This window comes from Halictus rubicundus, chromosome 1 (assembly GCF_050948215.1).
Source record: "Halictus rubicundus isolate RS-2024b chromosome 1, iyHalRubi1_principal, whole genome shotgun sequence".
NCBI classification, from domain to species: domain Eukaryota; kingdom Metazoa; phylum Arthropoda; class Insecta; order Hymenoptera; family Halictidae; genus Halictus; species Halictus rubicundus.
The window spans coordinates 5,325,610-5,344,581 of NC_135149.1; the positions used below are offsets into that span (position 1 = coordinate 5,325,610).

General features: G+C 41.1%; 2 protein-coding genes across 2 annotated transcripts; both read left to right on the forward strand.

Moving 5' to 3' along the window:
- Positions 1–248: 248 nt before the first annotated feature.
- On the forward strand, positions 249–12,442 carry LOC143361528 (uncharacterized). Its single transcript, XM_076801003.1, has 16 exons — positions 249–424; positions 772–891; positions 1,415–1,532; positions 1,972–2,218; positions 3,745–4,066; positions 4,841–4,986; positions 5,240–5,372; positions 5,458–5,499; positions 9,761–9,880; positions 9,981–10,098; positions 10,243–10,489; positions 10,789–10,887; positions 11,511–11,601; positions 11,681–11,826; positions 12,046–12,178; positions 12,251–12,442. Exons 1-16 carry the CDS (start codon positions 251–253, stop codon positions 12,296–12,298), a joined length of 2,304 nt encoding a protein of 767 aa, XP_076657118.1. The 5' UTR covers positions 249–250; the 3' UTR covers positions 12,299–12,442.
- Positions 12,443–14,679: 2,237 nt separating this feature from the next.
- On the forward strand, positions 14,680–18,966 carry LOC143353590 (uncharacterized). Its single transcript, XM_076787042.1, has 7 exons — positions 14,680–14,747; positions 15,173–15,419; positions 16,007–16,105; positions 16,210–16,300; positions 17,817–17,962; positions 18,637–18,769; positions 18,845–18,966. Exons 1-7 carry the CDS (start codon positions 14,711–14,713, stop codon positions 18,890–18,892), a joined length of 801 nt encoding a protein of 266 aa, XP_076643157.1. The 5' UTR covers positions 14,680–14,710; the 3' UTR covers positions 18,893–18,966.
- The last annotated feature ends 6 nt before the right edge of the window (positions 18,967–18,972 follow it).

Sequence of the window (18,972 nt, forward strand, 5' to 3'; positions counted from 1 at the left end):
ACGACCCAATTGATCACTATGGAGATCCGACTCGCACGGGTGTAGGGTTGCAACTGAGAGAAAGATGTGGGAACGAAGGAAGAGAAAAAAGCGACAGGGAAGTCAACTGAGCACGAAAGGAACGTGTCAATTAAGATTGAAGAAAAACAATCGGTTTGTGTGAACGGACCACTTGACGGATACTCGTGCCGGAAGCTATGTGAATTAAATATGGCGACGATTTGTGGTTGGAAAAGCCTGGAAATACTACATGTTATCATTCGTATCTATACACTCGGAAGAGATGGACGCGTTTCGAAGGAACTACGGTGTCTACTATTCTGTGCTGTGCTTCACAGGGCTTTGGCCCTACGAAGAGTCTACACTGTCAAAGATTCAAAGAATCGTTGTTTCCATGCTGACATTGTGCTGCATAGCGGTCCAGGTGATGAACATTCCATTTACAACAAAGTATTCTTCGAATATGAAACTGAACAACTATTTAGTGTGCACAACTGTCCCCAGGGAAAATGTGAATTTACTTCAAGTTCTCGTTACCAATTGTATGTTTCTAATCACTTTTATTATAGTTGCCGTGTAAAGTTTCATCATTCTGATGGACAATTCACGTAGGATGCGTTTTCCTAACATAAGTAAAAAGCGACAGCGTACATAAAAATTTTTACAATTTTTTGAAAATATACTATAACTACACTTTTATATTGGTGACTTGCGCTTTTTATAGTATTTTTGATCAACCTTGCCGAACGACATTATCGAAATATTTTTCAGATATTCTCTCTAACACGTGTAGAAATCACGTTGCACAATTTGCTCACGATGTTATCGTACACCGGACCAATGCTGTTGTTCTTTTTACGATATGTTGGTTTTGTCGTCAATTTCCCAGTAGTAAGTACGAGAACTCGAGTATGAGAACCATTACATTAAATTATTAATTCAGAGGGATAACTCGCCTAACAGCTTGCCAGATTCAGTCTTTATTGAGAAATTGGTAATAGGAACGATTGCATTTTGCAAACTGCAGATCCAAAATTCGATATAATTAATATAAAAAAATATTTTTAAATATTTGACGGAATACAATCCGTTTTATTGTCTACAATGTGCAGTTACAAGTCAACAAAATTTTTCCAAAATACTGTGTGCAATTTTTTTGAACAATGGTTCCTACAATCGCCATTTTGTCAGTGCGTTACGTGAGTTGCCTCTTTCCACCGAATACAGTGTCTACTCGATAACTGTCCAAATCACGTGTCCGTGGTTGCCACGTATCCGCGTATACCACGCGGTAGTTGTGGATAGTTCTGGTTCAATTATAGGCTAGATGTTTGAGACATTTATCGAATACAGACTGTATTTTATAGTTTGCAAAAAATAATACAATCTTAGCAATGTCTTCGTGTGGCTACAGGTGAGGTCTTTCTTACAAAACATGGAGTATGATTGCAAAATGTTGGAAAATCCGCATGAGGTGAAAATATTGTTAAAATATATAGAAAAGTCCAAGTTCTTGGTTTTTATATTTCTTGGTAAGAATATTCGACCATCATCTTCTCAAGGCACCGTAATCAGAAAACAGCTTTGCACATGCTAATTCTTTAAAATCGAAAATGATCAAAATTTCATGCTGATCGTTAGACTGCGGGTGTCGTGCATCTATGACAAAAACAAGATGGTAAAATTTAAATTAGCAAAATGATTAAAAGAATATCGATACATTTCTTTCGGTTTGCTGGAATTATTAACAACAGAATGACAATTTAATTTGTAAAAAATATTTTAATTTGTATATTTTTATTTTGCATAAATATCCGGTGTCTAGTCATTACGGTGTGAATTAAATTGCACTAGGATAATCCACGTTTATAGCACAACTGCTTCCGTAGAAATGATTCAATCAGTTCGTTTCCTGCGGGGGGGATGGCTATGCGACAGTATTCAATGAATTAAATTAGTACGAAATTTTAGGTATGTCGTTTCTTGGAATATGCGTCATGGTATTTCTGATACTGCTTCCTACGATACTACATTTCAAATATCAACTACGCATGCTGCAGTTACTCGGATTCTTTTACAATGAGCAAAACAACAAGACTGACTTGGTTTCCTTACACCTCTTTATGACGACGGTGCTTGGTTTATTAACAGTTGCGTGTACGGAAGCGTCGCTGGCTGTCTTTTCGTGCTATCTATCCGGACTGTTCGAAATTGTTGGGTATGTTCAGGTGTTCAAGTTCATTCGTAGCCCTTTCTTCGCGAGTGTGTTGTTTACTATCGCACAAGTCTGATACATTCTATTTTCCAAAATAATGCGGATCACTTTCGACGCATTCACAATATCTTAATCTACGAATTGATTTGTACATATAATGCAAACGTTCGTTCGTGAGCGTTGACACAATTGTTCTTACGATTTTTTGATCATCGGAAGGATTAACCGAACGCAAACCGCCGTTCCAACGGTGTACATCAGTGCTGAGCACACGTGCCTCAATTGCAAAACCGTCCCCCCACCATAGCGCCCACTTTCCTCTTCCAGTGAGCGCCGTCACCATGGAGACAGGACGCGCTTCGCCTATGGTGTATTGCTCCGAAGCTAAGCACGGTGGAACAACCGCAGTGTCGCCAGAAGATGCCCATTTGGCTATCATTTGGTTTCCTCTCCTCCTTTTCCCCTTCCACTATCCCATTCCACCACCATGAGCACACTCCAACGTCCCCCACTAAAACCGTAGACTGGTCACGTGACGTGCCGCGCGCGACTTAGGCGACGCTTGGTGTCCCACTCGATCCCCGTTGCGCACGCGCAACGTGTCACATATTACTCTGGTCATCAGAGAGGAGGTACATTGTATTCCCCTCAATTTTCTCGATCTGGCGACACTGGACAACCGAGACACCAGCGAACGAAACGCGGCGCTCAGGTGCGTGCTGCATGAAAGAGAAGTTGGTGGGGGAAGCAAGCGTTAGAGGGGCCCCAACCGTGCCCAACACTGGTGTACATTCACGCAATCGTTTCATTAGTAATTAGTCCTTTCTAAACATCCATACTAATCATCAGAACGCTATCACTGATTGAGCGTCCTTGTCGTATGTGTCCGCACAGCTCGGATCAATTATGCGTTGAATTCTTTGCTTGCGAGAAGACTGTACTGTCTGAAATTATTTTGAAATTAAAGTTGGTTTGTTCCTAATACATCTTGTTTAAGTCCCTTCGTATAACCCAGAGCTGCTCAACATGCCCAGTGTCGCCAGATGAGTGGAGGGAGCACTAATTAGAGCGAGAAAGTTACCCTCCCTCTGCCATTAACGGAGTGTGCACGACAGAGACAGAACGCGTCACGTGATCGAGCCAAAGCGGAAGCGTGGGGAACAGCGCGGTAGAAAGGGAAGTTAGAGTGGGGACACAAGTCTTGATATGGCGACACTGAACATGCCTATTAGCAGGCAGGGGCGCCCGGCGATGCCCGTGGGCACAGCTACGGGCAAAGCTACGGGCAAGCGACTTAGCGTAGTGGGGATAGGCTATAGCACAGCCGTCACGTAGCTATGACAATACGTGTAACAAATACGTGCAGCCTTGATCGCAGGGGCGTGGCTTCGTCCCCACAGGGGCGTGGCTTCGTGCTCGCCGTTCTGTGTATGCCCAGGGCAAGAAAATCGCTGCCCTTACGGGCAAACGCTGAACAGCTCTGGTATAAGCGAGGGTTACCCTATATTACTAAATTTCTATTCATCCAGTTATCGAATACGATGCACAGTCGAAAACGCAGCAAGGTTGGTTTCATCGGATCCTATAGACATCGGCCCCGCCGTGGACATGCACCAGAGAGCTTATGAGTTGGTACCTTTACGCACACGCGGCTGTAACATTTATTCGTATATTGTACTTTTGCTTCATTACGTGTATTATGTATCTTATGACTTTCCATTGCGCAACGTTACCGGAACGTTATGGATTCTTAACAAAAGGCTCACCACTGCCCTAGGAAAAAATGTGATAATCTCCTACTTGTTGGCAATCTTAGCGGTTGTTGGTTCATTCGCCGTGAATTTATACCGCGTAAGTATTATCTATATTGAAAAACTTAATACTTTGTACTCGTAGAAATGTTAGGTTGTTGCATACGAATTGCCCGATTTTAGAATTGCAAATGTTACAATGAGTTTCGATCCGGGAATAATATTACAGTTTACGGGTTTATTATACTTTTAGTGTGTAAAGCTTAAGATCAATTTTAATTTATATCCCAAATGTTTCAACGTCAATCGGTTGTCATGCATTCTTTTCATATGCATGGAAAACAAAATGTGGCGATTAGTTTACGCACTCTTCGCAGATGGTAAAAAACAAAAAAAAAAAGAAAATAAAAAGTGGAGACGGCAATCTAGAAACTAAAGTAGGCGAATGATCACAAAATTCAATTTCTGCCGTATTACAATCACAAAACTTAAAATTCATTGACAGTACACGTCGATTATAATATTCCTTACTTTTATCAATAGATCTATTTAGATTAGATACAAACGCCTACTTCTCCCACCAACCTCTCTTTCATGCTGCGCGCACCTTCGTCGCTGGTGTCTCGCGTCTCCGTAGCAATACACCTCAGGCGAAGCGCGTTCTATCTCCATGGTAACTGCGCTTAGGGGAAGGGGACTGTGGGCGCTATGGTGGGGATGGTCTTGTCTGAACTGGGACCAATACACCCATCCCTGATTTCGATAAAAGCTGCGTTCGTTGAACGTCACTGTACAAAATCGGACACTTCATAATATGCAACAACCTAATAGAAAAACATTTCGGTGTGACGAGATGGATTTTAATATACAACAGGTGTTTCTATCGATCATGGAGGATTATACCCTGGATGAGATCGCTGTTCCCGTTCTAGTGACATTGATTCATCTGCTAATCATGTTCCTAAACAATTATAGCGGCCAGTCTGTGATAAACACTAGCTCCGATGTTTTCTTTGAAACGTAAGTCTGACACTCTGTCATATAGAATATATCTAAACTTGTTCGAAGAAAATATATACAGTACTGGATCAGTTTGATGCCGTTTGGAAAATTGTTCCCCAATTTACTGCCAACTGATGCTAAACTAAAATTGAAGCGATTGATTAAATGTTCTGTGTACAATTATGAATAATTATACGACAACCCACTTCTACACCGGAAGCATATGTATATGATAAGAAAATGACAACAGGAAGGTCTTCAATTGAAACAGATACAATTCGGTGTGGTACCTTATACCACCGAACTCGCAGAAAATGTTGCTACTCGTGTTAGTGAACAGTCTGAATGGAGTGAAGATTAATCTCGCTGGTTTATTCGTTCCGTGTTACGAAGGTTTCTCAATGGTAATTTAACATATTTTTTAATCGTTTTTTTTTTGTTTTTAATACATTTCTATTCTCAGTTAGACAGGAGAAATTTTTGTTGCAGATGATGAGCTCGTCTTTCTCGTATTTTACCGTCCTGTACTCGGTCTAGTAGCGTATTTTGTGCGAACGGTTATGATAGTAAACGTCGCCGACGATCAGCATTCAGCAGCATCGAATATTACAAGTAACATGCTACACGATTACAAATCGAATTGTGAGTAGACATGTCGCAGTTTCAGACATTACTATGTTCCAATGAAATCGGGCTTGAAATTTGTTTAGGGACGCCTAAATGCTGGGATCTTCGAACATACGAGCGTAACAATAATAATATTCAACATGTGAATGGAACAATTTTTGAAAAAATTTGGAAACGTGATAAATTCGACAACAGAGCGTTGTTTCGTCGAAGAACGAAAAAAACAAACATTACTTGTTATGCTTATAGAATATACAACTATATAGTCTGATTCACTATACCGTTTACATCGCTGTGTATCTATCCTGCTGATATTCATTATTCTTCAGTAATAAATAATTATTCTATACACGACTCAAAATTACATTCCTAACATGTGCTTCGGTAGAATGGTCACTTTTTACAATTTTGTTTACTTTCCTTTAACTCTAAGTTTGTTGTTGAAGTTTGCAAATATATAGATCTTGTTGATCATCTCGCCTCGTAATTGTATCTACCACTAACAGTGCCGCGTTATTCGAGCAACGACTTGCATAGGACCGAAATTTCTCAAATTTTCTGGCTGAACTTCTGCTTGGCAAACCAGAAATTTTTAACTTTTTTAAATATGATCCTGTAGATTTTAATGAGAAAATGCCAAAAATCCTAGTTTTAATATTAGCAATTCACTGCTTCGATGTGAATTTCATCAACATAAATCTGATACTGCCTCTTTTTCTCAGATTAAATTCCATTCTTGAAGTTTGTCAATGGTAATTTCACACATTTCTATCGACTTCGCAACAATGATCTTCTAAGTCGGACACCAAGAAATTTTTGTTTCAGATGATGAGCTCGTCTTTTTCCTATTTTACTGTTCTGTATTCGTTCCAGTAGAGCATTTCAGAATCACAGTTGTGTTGGTAGACGTCCTAGAGGTTCAGCGTTCAAAGACATCGAATATTAGAAGTAACATACAGCACGGCTCAAAATCCGATGTCTGATTAATCGCGTATAATAATTTGCTCGCTTTCAAAGGTAGATCTTGATGGATGTGCGAACACTGTTTAATTTTATATCTCGCATTATTGTAGACGTTCAGAACTTTTACTGTTCTGAAGACTTTCAGGCTACTCTTTCTTACTCATCGAACTTGAACATTTATTTCTATAATATGATACCAATGGAATCATGTCACCGTTCACACGTTTCCTTAGTCATCGTTAGACTGCAGATCTTTGTGCATTTGTAGCTTGTACAAGTTTATAAAATACAAGGAAATGCTCAGGAGAAAATTCCTTGAGAACAAAATAAAATAGAAATATTATTAATGAGAATATTAATTGTATATATATTGTTTGGGAATCGGCAACGCATTTCAATCCGCGCGCGCTAATTAGTTCCCGAGCACGTCCCTCTCCGCGAATCAGCCCACGGCACACCAGCCAATTGCCGCACTCGCGAGTGACGAAATCCGCGAGCGATTCCCGGAATCGGCCTTCTTGTTCTGCGGACCGTCGGCGTACAAACACGTGTATTCACAACCGCTTTTCTCGTTAACAGTTTATCTGTACAGTACCGCGCTGAAATTGCAAACTCCGTCGAGTGGATCGCACGCGTTATTTATTCCAATTGTGTACATTACTGTTACCAAGTACAAGTGTGATTCAACCAAGTGGCACATAAATTCTCTTACAACCTAACCGACCACGTGCTCTCTCCTACCTCTCCGATCGCATCGTTCCGTCGCGCACGGAGTTTTCGCCCGAACCGTTTCCGACCATCCGCCTCGAATTTCCAAGCCTTCCGATAAGGCTGTCCCAGCCACCCATTCCCAAACATATATTAATATACAGTTTACTCTCAGTACAAGGTTGCTTGAGAACAAAATAAAATAAACATATCGTCAATGATAGTTAATATATGTATATACAAAGAAAATTAAAGATAAGAAAATAATATATATAAAAATATATATTTAATATATGTATATTGGACAAATGATTAGATGTTTAGATAAGAGATTGCTATATGTTAAGCATTAAATATATATTATTAAATAATTATATATATAATAAAATTTATTATAAATTAATTAAATAAATATAAATTATTAATTTATTTTAATATTAATAAATATCTATAAAAATAAATATATATATTTTTGTTATTTTATGGAAAATAGGATAGGCTAAAAATTTCACAAAATAACAAAAATAGGAATTTGCATAAACATTCGTGGCCCAGCCACCATATTCAGTTTACAACTTGCAGCTTTTTCGTTTAGGGATACCAGAAGACTGGAATCTTGAAACATAAACTGTAATCATGCGACCGAGTCAAGAATGTACAACAAATAACTCCAACAATATTTAACAGACACGATTAAACATAATAGACCGGGCATGGATTCAGAAAGATGAAACTTATTGGCAAGCACTTGGACGATATTTGTAAAACAATGTTTAATCGAAGATCATTGCAAACATTACTGTGTATGATTATTGTAGAATACACAACTGAGGAGCACCTATTCTGCCTGTTTTATTTTCCCACCAAAGAGGAATCACTATACTGTTTAAATCAGTATACACTGTGAGATATATCGTAGTTACCGAATGTAACTCAACGGAACGATATTTTTCGTAAATTAATATTTCGGCTCAGTAGGATAACATCATTTTGTGAAATAACGCGAACTCACTAGCACTTCTTCAGACAGCTCTTAGACAGAAAACCCTACATCCAATGTTCTACATACGAATACTAATCCTACATTATAAAATACTAATGTAAAGTACATTTACAAATTTTTCAGGATCATCTGTTCCGCCGTCGTATCCATAGAACACTATTATTGACTCACGCGAATACGTCGGAATAATTGGGCCACAATCACTAAACTCTACACAACACAACTCTTGCAGCGGCTTCGTCAAATTCTCATTCGACCGTTCCATTGCCGCCATTAAAAAAACGCGCGAATTCTGCACCTTCTTGAAAGACTGTTACGACAATTCCACAAAGATTCACGGAGATTAGCGTTGGTAGAACGTTGTGATTCGAATAACGTCTACCTCGGGTACAACATTTCCAAACGAGATAATCGTATCGATTTTCAACGGATGTCAGTCATTAGAATAAGCTATAGATATCCTTTTTGCGGGCAATCGTGAGAATGAAAATGTGGGAGGAAGTAGAACAGCATAAATATCACATTGTTCCTGGTGTGATGCATAATTGAAATGTTGAGGGTCGACACGTATAATTTTTCACGGAGCTGTTCAGTATTCGGCGAGATGGACACGATACGGAAAAACTGTCACATTTATTATAGTATGTTGTATTACACCGGGCTCTGGCCGTACGACCACTCTATCCGAGCAAGAGTCCAGAGAGTTCTTTCCAATGTGCTCCTAATCAGCTGCATAGTGTTCCAGGTGATGCGAATTTGATTTCCGGAGATTTATTGATGGAGATGATTCTGTTTAAACTGTTCCAGTGGTCTTAGCACTTCTTAATACTTGTAGTACCATTTTAATAGAATAATCGGAAGGCATTTATGGTATACAGGGTGGGAGAAAATTTAAGGGGTAATATAAGACGAAACGAAGAATAAAAAAATTGTGATTTCGGCTTCATTTTCTATTTATTAACAATTCAAAATGCCCCTAAAATGCAGCAACCCGATCAACAGAGGTGTACGTTGCGCACATCATAGAGGTAAGGGCTGGGTTGCCGCATTTCGGGCGGATTTTTAATTGATAATAACTAAAAAATGAAGCCGAAATCCTCATTTTTCTATTCTTCATTTTCGTCTCATATTGTCTTGGAGAACCACCCTTTATATTTTCTCCCACCTGTACTCCCTGTACATGGTTCCCAGGGAAAATTTGTTTCGAGTTTCAATTATTTATTGGTTCCTCTGATACCTCTTTATGTGCCGTTTTATTCGACATATCAGTAGTTACGGACGCAATTTCGCTTTTAAATCAATTAAGGTCTCTGACCAATTGGGGTGCCAAAGATTTTTCCAAAATGGTTGTTAAAATTGGCGGGTTCTTTTAATTATTTTCCTATTAAATGGAGATTCAATTTATTCTCTTTTTTTTTAGACAACTGCTGTTTAAGTGAACACGACATTTACTAACGTAAAGCTTCCAAATGAAAGTTCAATATTTTTCAGATACTGACGTTAAAAAATGTAGAACATACGTTGAAAAATATAGTCTCGATGTTGTCGTACACCTTTCTGATGGTGGTGTACTTTTTGCGATATTCCGGTTTCATCGCCAATTTCGATCTAGTAAGTACGAAAATTCATGACATGCTGTTTTCCCGTGGATCATTGTTGCTTGCGAATATAATTATCATGATCTCACAATTTTCTTTTTATGCGTGTTTAGCTGAAATCATTTCTAGAGGACGTAGACAGAGATTACAAGAAGCTGAGAAACGAAACGGAAATGGAAATACTTTCGAAGCAGATCCAAAATTCGAACCGCCTAAGCTTTGTAATTTGCGGTAAGAATTTTCGATAGACAGCTGAAATTTCGAACAATTTCATATTTTCAATGCGAAACGAACCACTCGAATCAAACGATCAGAAGAAAATTTCGAACTTCAATTTTTCAAATGATTTATACAAAACGTAATTCCGAATTTCAGGCCAAGTGGTAATAGTGTTCCTCTCCTATTTTGTGTTCCTACTGGTTCCCACGTTAATACCATCGAAGCAGCAGCTGCGTCACCTTCATTTTCTCGGATATTTTTACAAGGAGCGAAGCAGAGCAAATGATCTGGTTTGCCTGCAGATTGTACTGACAGGCTCAATAGGGATATTAGCAATAGCGTCTACAGAAGCGACGTTGGGTTTCTACGGCTTCTACTTATCTGGGTTATTTCAGATCGTCAGGTAAAAAAATCTAAGCGACACTTTTCCAGAAAATATTCTGAATCGTCGCAGATAACGGAGGACATTATCAGTAGTGAAGTGAATGCGAGCCGGGGAACTGGCGGCCCGTGGGACCAGAGTTGCCGATTGACTTGTCTCCCCACTCTAACTCACGCCAGTTCCCCGCCTCTGGAGGTCAAGTCAAGGTTAAAGAAACTCGCGTTGCGCATGCAGTTAGAATTCATAGTCGACGCTAAACTGATTCTCGGTGTAGTCGTCATCAAGTATGACAGTATATTAACATATTGTTCAACGTTCAGTTATAGAATACGAAGAGCAGTCGACGACTCAGCTATGTTGATTTCGCCAGGCTCGATAGACATCCGTTCCGCTGTGACTATGCATCAGAGAGCTTTTAAGTTGGTACTTTTGCATCGAAATTATTGCGATATTCGAGTTTTATTATACAGTGTGTCCCGAAAATGTTGTACTTCCCCTTGAAGAGGGAGGTTCCTGGGGTCATTCCAGGTAACTTTTCCCTTCACGAAAATGCTCTCCACGGCTTTGTTAAAGAGATATCAACGAAAAACAAGGACCAATCACAGCGCGGCTACAGCGGAGGGGTTCCGGCTCGGCCAATGCCAATGTCGCAATCAATGGGATCGGTCGGCGAGCCGGAATCCCTCCGCTGTAGCCGCGCTCTGATTGGTCAATGTTTTTCCTGAATAACTCGTAAACAAAGCTGCGGAGAACATTTTCGCAAAGGAGAAAAGTTACTTGAAATAACCCCAGTAGCGTCCCCGTTCAATGAAGCACAACATTTCTGGTACACCCTGTATATACAGTGAATTCTCGACATATGTCAACAACACACCGTGTGTTATGTTTACACTCCTCGACCTCACGGGGTATACCCCGCGGTGGTGGGGATAATTCCGCGACGTTTATCGTCCAGGGCCTGACGACAAATATAGAGAAATCACTGTGTTTTGCGTCTTGAATTTTTCGATCGTGATAACGTATCATGAATTTCGAATGAAAGGCGTGCCGATTCTGTGGGCACCGATATGATGATTTCCGCTTTGTCGACAATTCTGGCGGCTGTTTTATCGTTCTCCATGAATTTATATCGTGTAAGTATTAGTAGAATATAAACTACTCTGTCCGTCTATAGAACGAACTATGACGAAAAGATCTTTTGATGTACAACAGGCATTCCTGTTGATCACAGAGACGAATCCGATCGACGAGGTGATTCTCGCTATCGTAATGGTGTTAGCGCATGTGCTAATCATCTTTGTAGATAATTATTCGGGCCAGACTCTAATAAATAATAGTAACGAGGTTTTCAAGGAAACGTAAGTCCGCGTCTCTTCTGATTAAGCACACGCGAAATGTATCAAATTGGTCGTAGTTGTAGAATTATGTTACCATTTTGAATCAGTGAAATAGATATTGCATTGAGAGGTCAATTTAGAGTTGAACGTAGAATTATGGAAAATTATGGTACACTCCGTTTGTAATATGGAAACGTATATCGTAAAAGAATAATACAGTGAAGTTGTTGAATAAAACAGACATAACTCGTTGTGGTACTGTGTACCACTCGAGTCCCAAAAAACGTTGCTATTTATATTGATGAAAAGCTCGACCGAAGTACAGTTCAACCTTGCCGGTTTGTTCATTCCATGTTACGAGGGCTTTGCGACGGTAAATTGTTACTTTCATATCTTATCAACAATCCCGACATATAACAATCCAGCGAGGGAACTTCTGTTTCAGATGATGAGTTCATCCTTCTCTTACTTTACTGTTCTCTACTCTGTCTAGTAAAGCAATTAGGTTCCGATAGTAGTTGCCATAGAGGATTCAGATGATTCAAACGTTGCAAGTCCACGCGAAGTCAATTGAGGTCATTCAACGCCAATTGAGGTCTGTCGTTGTTTAAAATTATTTAGCGAAATTCACATACCTACGTTCCTTGTAGATAAACAACGGTTAACAGTCATCAAGTAGCAAATGCACCATACAGAGGGATGGATTCGAATCGAAAGCATCGTTACTGGTAACCTGAAACAATGAGAAATTGTTCAGGACACAATTCAGTTTCAAGGGTGCGAGGAATATTTTCCAAATCGAGCAAGCAACAATCCATGACGTTACTGAAAAGATTGTAGGACATACAAACGTGTAAAGGGAAATAAAAATTGACATTCCATTATATCACACTTTTTCATTATTCTTAACGAATAGATAATATACAGCGAATTCTCGATATATGTCAACAATACGTGTCTTGTTGTCACTCCTCGGCGTCCGAGGCCTCTCGAGTTTCGTGGCCTGTCACGGGGGATATACGTCGCGGTAGTCAGGGTAATTCCGCGACGTTTATAGTTCAGGCCTTGGCGAGCACTGTATCGTTTAGAATGCTTGGTGCTTCTACGACTCCTTATGTTTGGGTAAACGGTTTTGTTCCGATGTAAGGCGAATGCTCGGGACCGGCTACCGCCGTATTTCGGATCAGGGTATCCACGCGGTTTGACTTTGCTCTCGAACGGGCCGAAAGTGAACATGGACTATGAACAACTTCAATTCGCTTATTGATCATTGCAAATAATCTTCCGAAAACATTTTTGCATCCGATCTTCGACCATTGTTGCACCAGCGAACGAGCAGACTTTTTCACGATCGAAAGCGGACAAATGCAGACGCGTATTAAAATTATTATCATTTGAATCGCATCGATCCTTCAGTTCTTTCGGATCTTCGTCCGAGTACGACTTCACAGTCAGTGGTGGCTCAAGTCGAGTGGAGGCCCCGAGCGGTAAAAATTTTGGGGCCCTGAAGCTCAAGTTGGAAATAGAAGTTGCAAGGAAACTCTCATAAACTTATTAACAAAAAAGAAAGGGGGCCACGCGGCCGCTTAGTCCGCTTACCGTTAAACCCGCCACTGTTCACAGTAGATTGTCGCATCGTTATGATTAACGAATCGTGTTCCTTGCACATGGTGTTAATTTGGTACTCGAACGGTTCTACGGTGTTACACTTGACGCTGGCAGTGACGCGGATAATTTCCCGATGAAAATTCGCAGGGCGATCTAATCCCCCACGATGTCCACGTGGACATTGCGAATTGCCGCCGAAGGATGCAATTCCACTCTTTCTTTACACAAAAGAGAAGTAACAGAAGGGAATGAACGGTATATCTTGGGTCGCTCTTGTTCCCGAGAATGTGAAAATTGATATTCTATTTTATTATTCTATTATTATTTTAATGAATCGATCCGGAACGGAAGGCAACTATTAGAACGGACTACAGTCCTCTTCTATGGACAATCTACCCGACGGAAATTCGCAGCGGAAACAGAGTAGCATTGAATAAAATATGGCGCCTAGTTGTGAACGGACGACACTTGAGATTTTCTATGCAGACATTCTTCGCCCTCACATGAAATGGACGAGTTTCGGAGGTACTATAATACTTATTACCTCGTATTACGCTTCACGGGACTCTTCCCCTTCGACGACTCCATCCTTCCAAAGATTCAGAGAACCTTATTCTCGGTGTTTACACTGTGCTGTATACTGATTCAGGTGATCAATATATCTACCTCGTAGCGAATTATTTCTCTGACGTATAATTAAACGTTCTTTCATTTCTGCGGTCACGTGGTTTCGTTTACGTCTCACTCGTGGCATAAGTATCGAGCACAATTCAGACGCGAGACATTATTTTCATAGAACATATTGGAGGTTTGCGTCACGTTTCGATTGGACATTGTTATTTCTAATTTTTGTCTATCGCGTACTGTGTCGTTCGCGGAACAGTGAGATTTTTTATAGAGAAACGAAGAGCTACAATACGAGACTATTGTTAAATCATTAGTTTAAACGAAAAGTTACCGAGAAATGGAACATTCTTCTCTCCAGGTGAGTACACTACAGCATGTAGAAATTACGTTGAGCAATATACTTACGATGGTATCGTACACCTGTCCGATGTTGTTGTACATCTTGCGGTACCTTGGTTTTGCCGCCAATTTTGCATTAGTAAGTACGAAATCTCGGTGCTTGTCGTTTCGCTTGCAGTCAGTTCAGAATTAGTTGTGTAATTGACGTAGCTTGTAAATTACAAGTCTAACTATCGCAATGTGACCGTAGGTGAAGTCTTTCCTGCAAGACCTACAGAATGATTGTGTCGAGATTCAAAACCCAGTCGAGGCGAAGATATTAAAAAAACATATGAAAAGAACGAGACGCATATTTCTGATGTTTCTTGGTAAGAACAGTTAACAAATCATCCTGCTGCGTCACCGCAATTACATAAATTCATAAATTTCTAATTCTATCGTAAGGGAACGGTGATAATTGAAACATAGTGTTTACTCGATATATGTCCAAAACACGGGTCTGGCCAGGGACATATATCGGCCAGGAGATACTATTCTTTGATCCACGCGACTGAGGTCTCTCGAGTTTCTTTGCCCCTCACGGGGTATACCGTGGGTCAGCGGGGATTGCCCTGGGACTTTTACCGGCTAGGCACTTGGGACATATATAGAGCAAGCACTGTACTAAATTAGTACAATTTCTTGCTAGTTGAAAATCGTCTGCATACATCTGAATTCAACCAGTGTTCGCGAGAAATGAATTTGTCAGAGACGTGTTTTTGTATTTTAATTGAGGGATAATTTCGAATTCCAGGTCTGTCAATTTTGGCGATCGCCTTTGTAAGTCTTAGATTAGTTACCCCTACAATACTACGCTCGAAATATCAACTATACTCCCTTCGATTCTTTGGATTCTTTTACACTGAGCAAAGCAGACAGGCTGACTGGGCGTGTGTGCATCTGTCACTGACAACCGCAATTGGTTTGTTAACAATTGCATGCACGGAAGGGTCGCTAGCGGTTTTTGCACTGTACTTGTGTGGACTGTTCGAAATTGTTAGGTACGTTCAAAATACTGTTTACGGAAGCATGCGTGTAGACAATGATTGCAACACGATGCGCATTCGTGTCGTACTTCCAGTACGTGCTTCTATTACTTTAACACCGAAGCGATCGCTTTACGAATCGCGCGAATGGCATAATTCCAAAAGCATTGGACACTACTGTGACAACGGCTGTTAAAGCGTTGAAGCAGTGCTGGGCACGGTTGGGGCCCCTCTAACGCTTGCTTCCCCCACCAACCTACCCTTCACGCAGCACGCACCTGCGCGCAGCGTTACGTTCGCTGGTGTCTCGGTGTCCCACCGTGCGTAGCTTCGGAGCAATACACCAGTGAAGAATAGAAGCGAAGCGCGTCCTTTCTCCATGGTAACGGGGTTTACTAGAAGGGGACACTGGCCGCTGTGGTGGGGATGGTTTCGCCGATGCAAGCGTGCCCGTCACTGCGTCGACGCAATGCCGTTCGAACCATAACAGTCTGTCGAAAAAACTTGAGCAGTGCAACCGATAGAAGTACAACGAATTCGGAGCACCTAAATGTTGTCGCTGGCCGTTAACCTCTGATCAGGCGTAGTTTTTGTTGGTCCAGTTATCGAATTCGAAAGACAGTCGACAACGCGGCACAGTTGATGACATCGAACCAAATAGACATCGGCCCCGCCATAGTGATGCACCAAAGAGCTTTTAAGTTGGTACCTTTATATAGATATTACTGCAGCATTGTTTATCACGTATCAAATTACTGTTTTATTTCGTGTGTGAACATATGGGAACATGAACTCCTGATGAAAGACTCAGTCAATCTGTAGGGGACAGTTTGCTGATCTCGTATTTATTAGCGATCGTGGTGGTTATTGTCTCGTTCGCCGTGAATTTGTATCGTGTGAGTATCACCAGCGTTCATGTTGAACAGTGCTCGGCACGGTACCAGACCCTGAGCTGCCTGCTTCCTCCACTAACGTCTCTTTCGTGCAGCGCGCATCTTCGTGGCGCAGCGGTGCCTCGTGGATGTGGATAGACAGCATAAGCCGCGTACGGATCAGCTATATCGGATAAGGCACCGCTGCGCAGCGAAGATGCGCGCTGCAAGAAATAGACGATGGTGGGAGAAGAGTGTTGCCTGCGGCAGACATACGTGCCCATCACTGATGTAGATCAGTCCCGTTCAGCTGTCGCCCCTGCGGGCAAAGAATTGACTGGCAACCAACCACGCTTCCTTTCGATGGTTCAGCCTATGACAATATTTTTTCCACCGACGTCACGGTGCCAGATCAAGACTTGTGCTGCCACTCTAACTTCCCCTTCTACCGCGCTATTGCACACGCTTGCGCCGCGGCCCGGTCTTGTGACGCGTTCCGTCTCTGTCGTGCCATACAACCGGTACTGGCAGCGAGAGAGGGTAACTTTTTCCCCTCAATTCGCGCTCCCACACCTCATCTGGCGACTCTATCGCGGGCATCGGCGGACGCCCTTTGCCGCCGCAAAACTTGCTGAATGGGACTGAAGTACAGTAAATTATCGTGGTACGTCAGTGCCAACCTCACGTTTCCAAATCAGTGGAACACCTCACACCACCGCGGTGAGAGGCCGAATCTCGAGAGCCGTCGCGGCCACAACATTGTCGGCTATATCGGTGTGAGACCAGAAGACCACTACTAATCCAATTAAAAAACTTCGTTATTTTTCGTTATTTTTTAATGAAACTTTTATCAACATATTCGTGGCATTTTTCTGATTAAAATGAAACCAAATATGATATTGACGGAAAATGAGTGTAAATGTGATCCGAATTATATCGCGTTTGATATCATTTTAATGATAATAATGCCACAAATATATTGGTGAAAGTCTCATAAAAAAATAATAATAAAGAAGTTAAATTTTTCATTTAAAGCCCTGCGCTCACGCGCTTTGATCTGTGCCGGCGGCCGCGACTCTTCGCGGCTCTTTCGGAATTATATCATATTTGGTTTCATTTTAATCAGAAAAATGCCACGAATATGTTGGTAGAAGTTTCATAAAGAAATAACGAAAAATAAAGAAGTTTTGTAATTGGATTAGTAGTGGTCTTCTGGTCTGACACCGACATAGCCGACAATGTGTGGCCCACTCCTCGGCGACAACGGTTCTCGAGTTTCGCTGTCCACTTCCCCGTGCAACATTATATCGGAGACGGATATTCTTTCCGTTGGACGTCAGTCATGTTTGTACGTCATGACTTTCATGCGGTATGACTCTTAGGTTTCCAGCGTGCCCTGTCTATTTCAAATGGGACGCTCGGCGAGAACCACCGATTTCGTATGAGTGTCAGTAAAAAAACGGCGGTATTGACATAGAACGATAATTTATTGTAGACCGATGGGGGAATTCTGTGCAATACTGTTCTCGTTTTACAACAGGCTTCTCTGTTGCTATTGGAGAACACGCAACTGGAGGAAACCTTGATGGCTATCGTAGTGGTCGTGACGCATATTGTAATCATGTTCCTAAATAATTACAGCGGTCAGCAGCTTTGCAACACTTGTAACTATGTCTACGATGAAACGTAAGTCTAGTTTTCTATTACGTAGAAATTATCATTCCTCGCGTAACGAACTAAGATGGATCAAGTATGATACGCCTACTCGATAACTGTCCAAATCACGGTTCTGGCCAGAGACAATTATCGGATAGAAGCTACTATTCTTTGGTCCATTGCCGAACGTAGAAAAGGACAGCGAAGCTCGAGAGGCCCCGGTCGCCGAGGAGTGTAAACATAATACGGGTGTATCGGTACCACTACTAATTCAATAAGAAAACTTGCACAAGTAAATATCATCGGAATTATGTCATATTTGGTATCAGTTTCATTAGAAAAATGCCACGAATATGTTAGTGAAAGTCCCATAAAAAAATGATGAAAAACAAAGAAGTTTTGTTAGTGAATTAGTAGTGGTCTCACACCGATACACCCGACCTGTGTTATGTTTACACTCCTCGGCGACCGAGGCCTCTAGAGCTTCGCGGCCCCTCACAGGGTATACCCCGCGGTAGTGGGGATAGTTCTAGGACATTTATAAGGTAGATATTTGTGACACTTATCGAGTAGAGACTCTAGACTGCGGATTCGATGCTTTTATTACAAAAATTGTTCGATCAAAGTTAAAATTATTCTATTTCTTACAATTGACTTGAACAACTCTAACGATAAGCCAATAACAAAACTATTGAGCAACACAGATACAATTCGATGTGGTACGCCATACCACCGAAGTCACAGAAACTGTTATTGTTAGTGTTGATGAGAAGTGCGAATGAAGTGCAACTTACTTTAGCTGGTCTGTTCGTACCGTGTTATCAAGGATTCACAATGGTAATTTAATCGAGCTCAGTTCCTTTTAACAATCTTCATTCGACAACGTCCAAGCTGAACAATTGTCTGTTTCAGATGATGAGCTCGTCATTTTCATACTTCACTGTTCTCTATTCGGTCTAGCGGAACATTTAGAACCGATGGCCTCGTTAGTAGTTGTCAGCGAGGATTAGCATTCGGAGACGTCAAGTGTAGCGAATAAA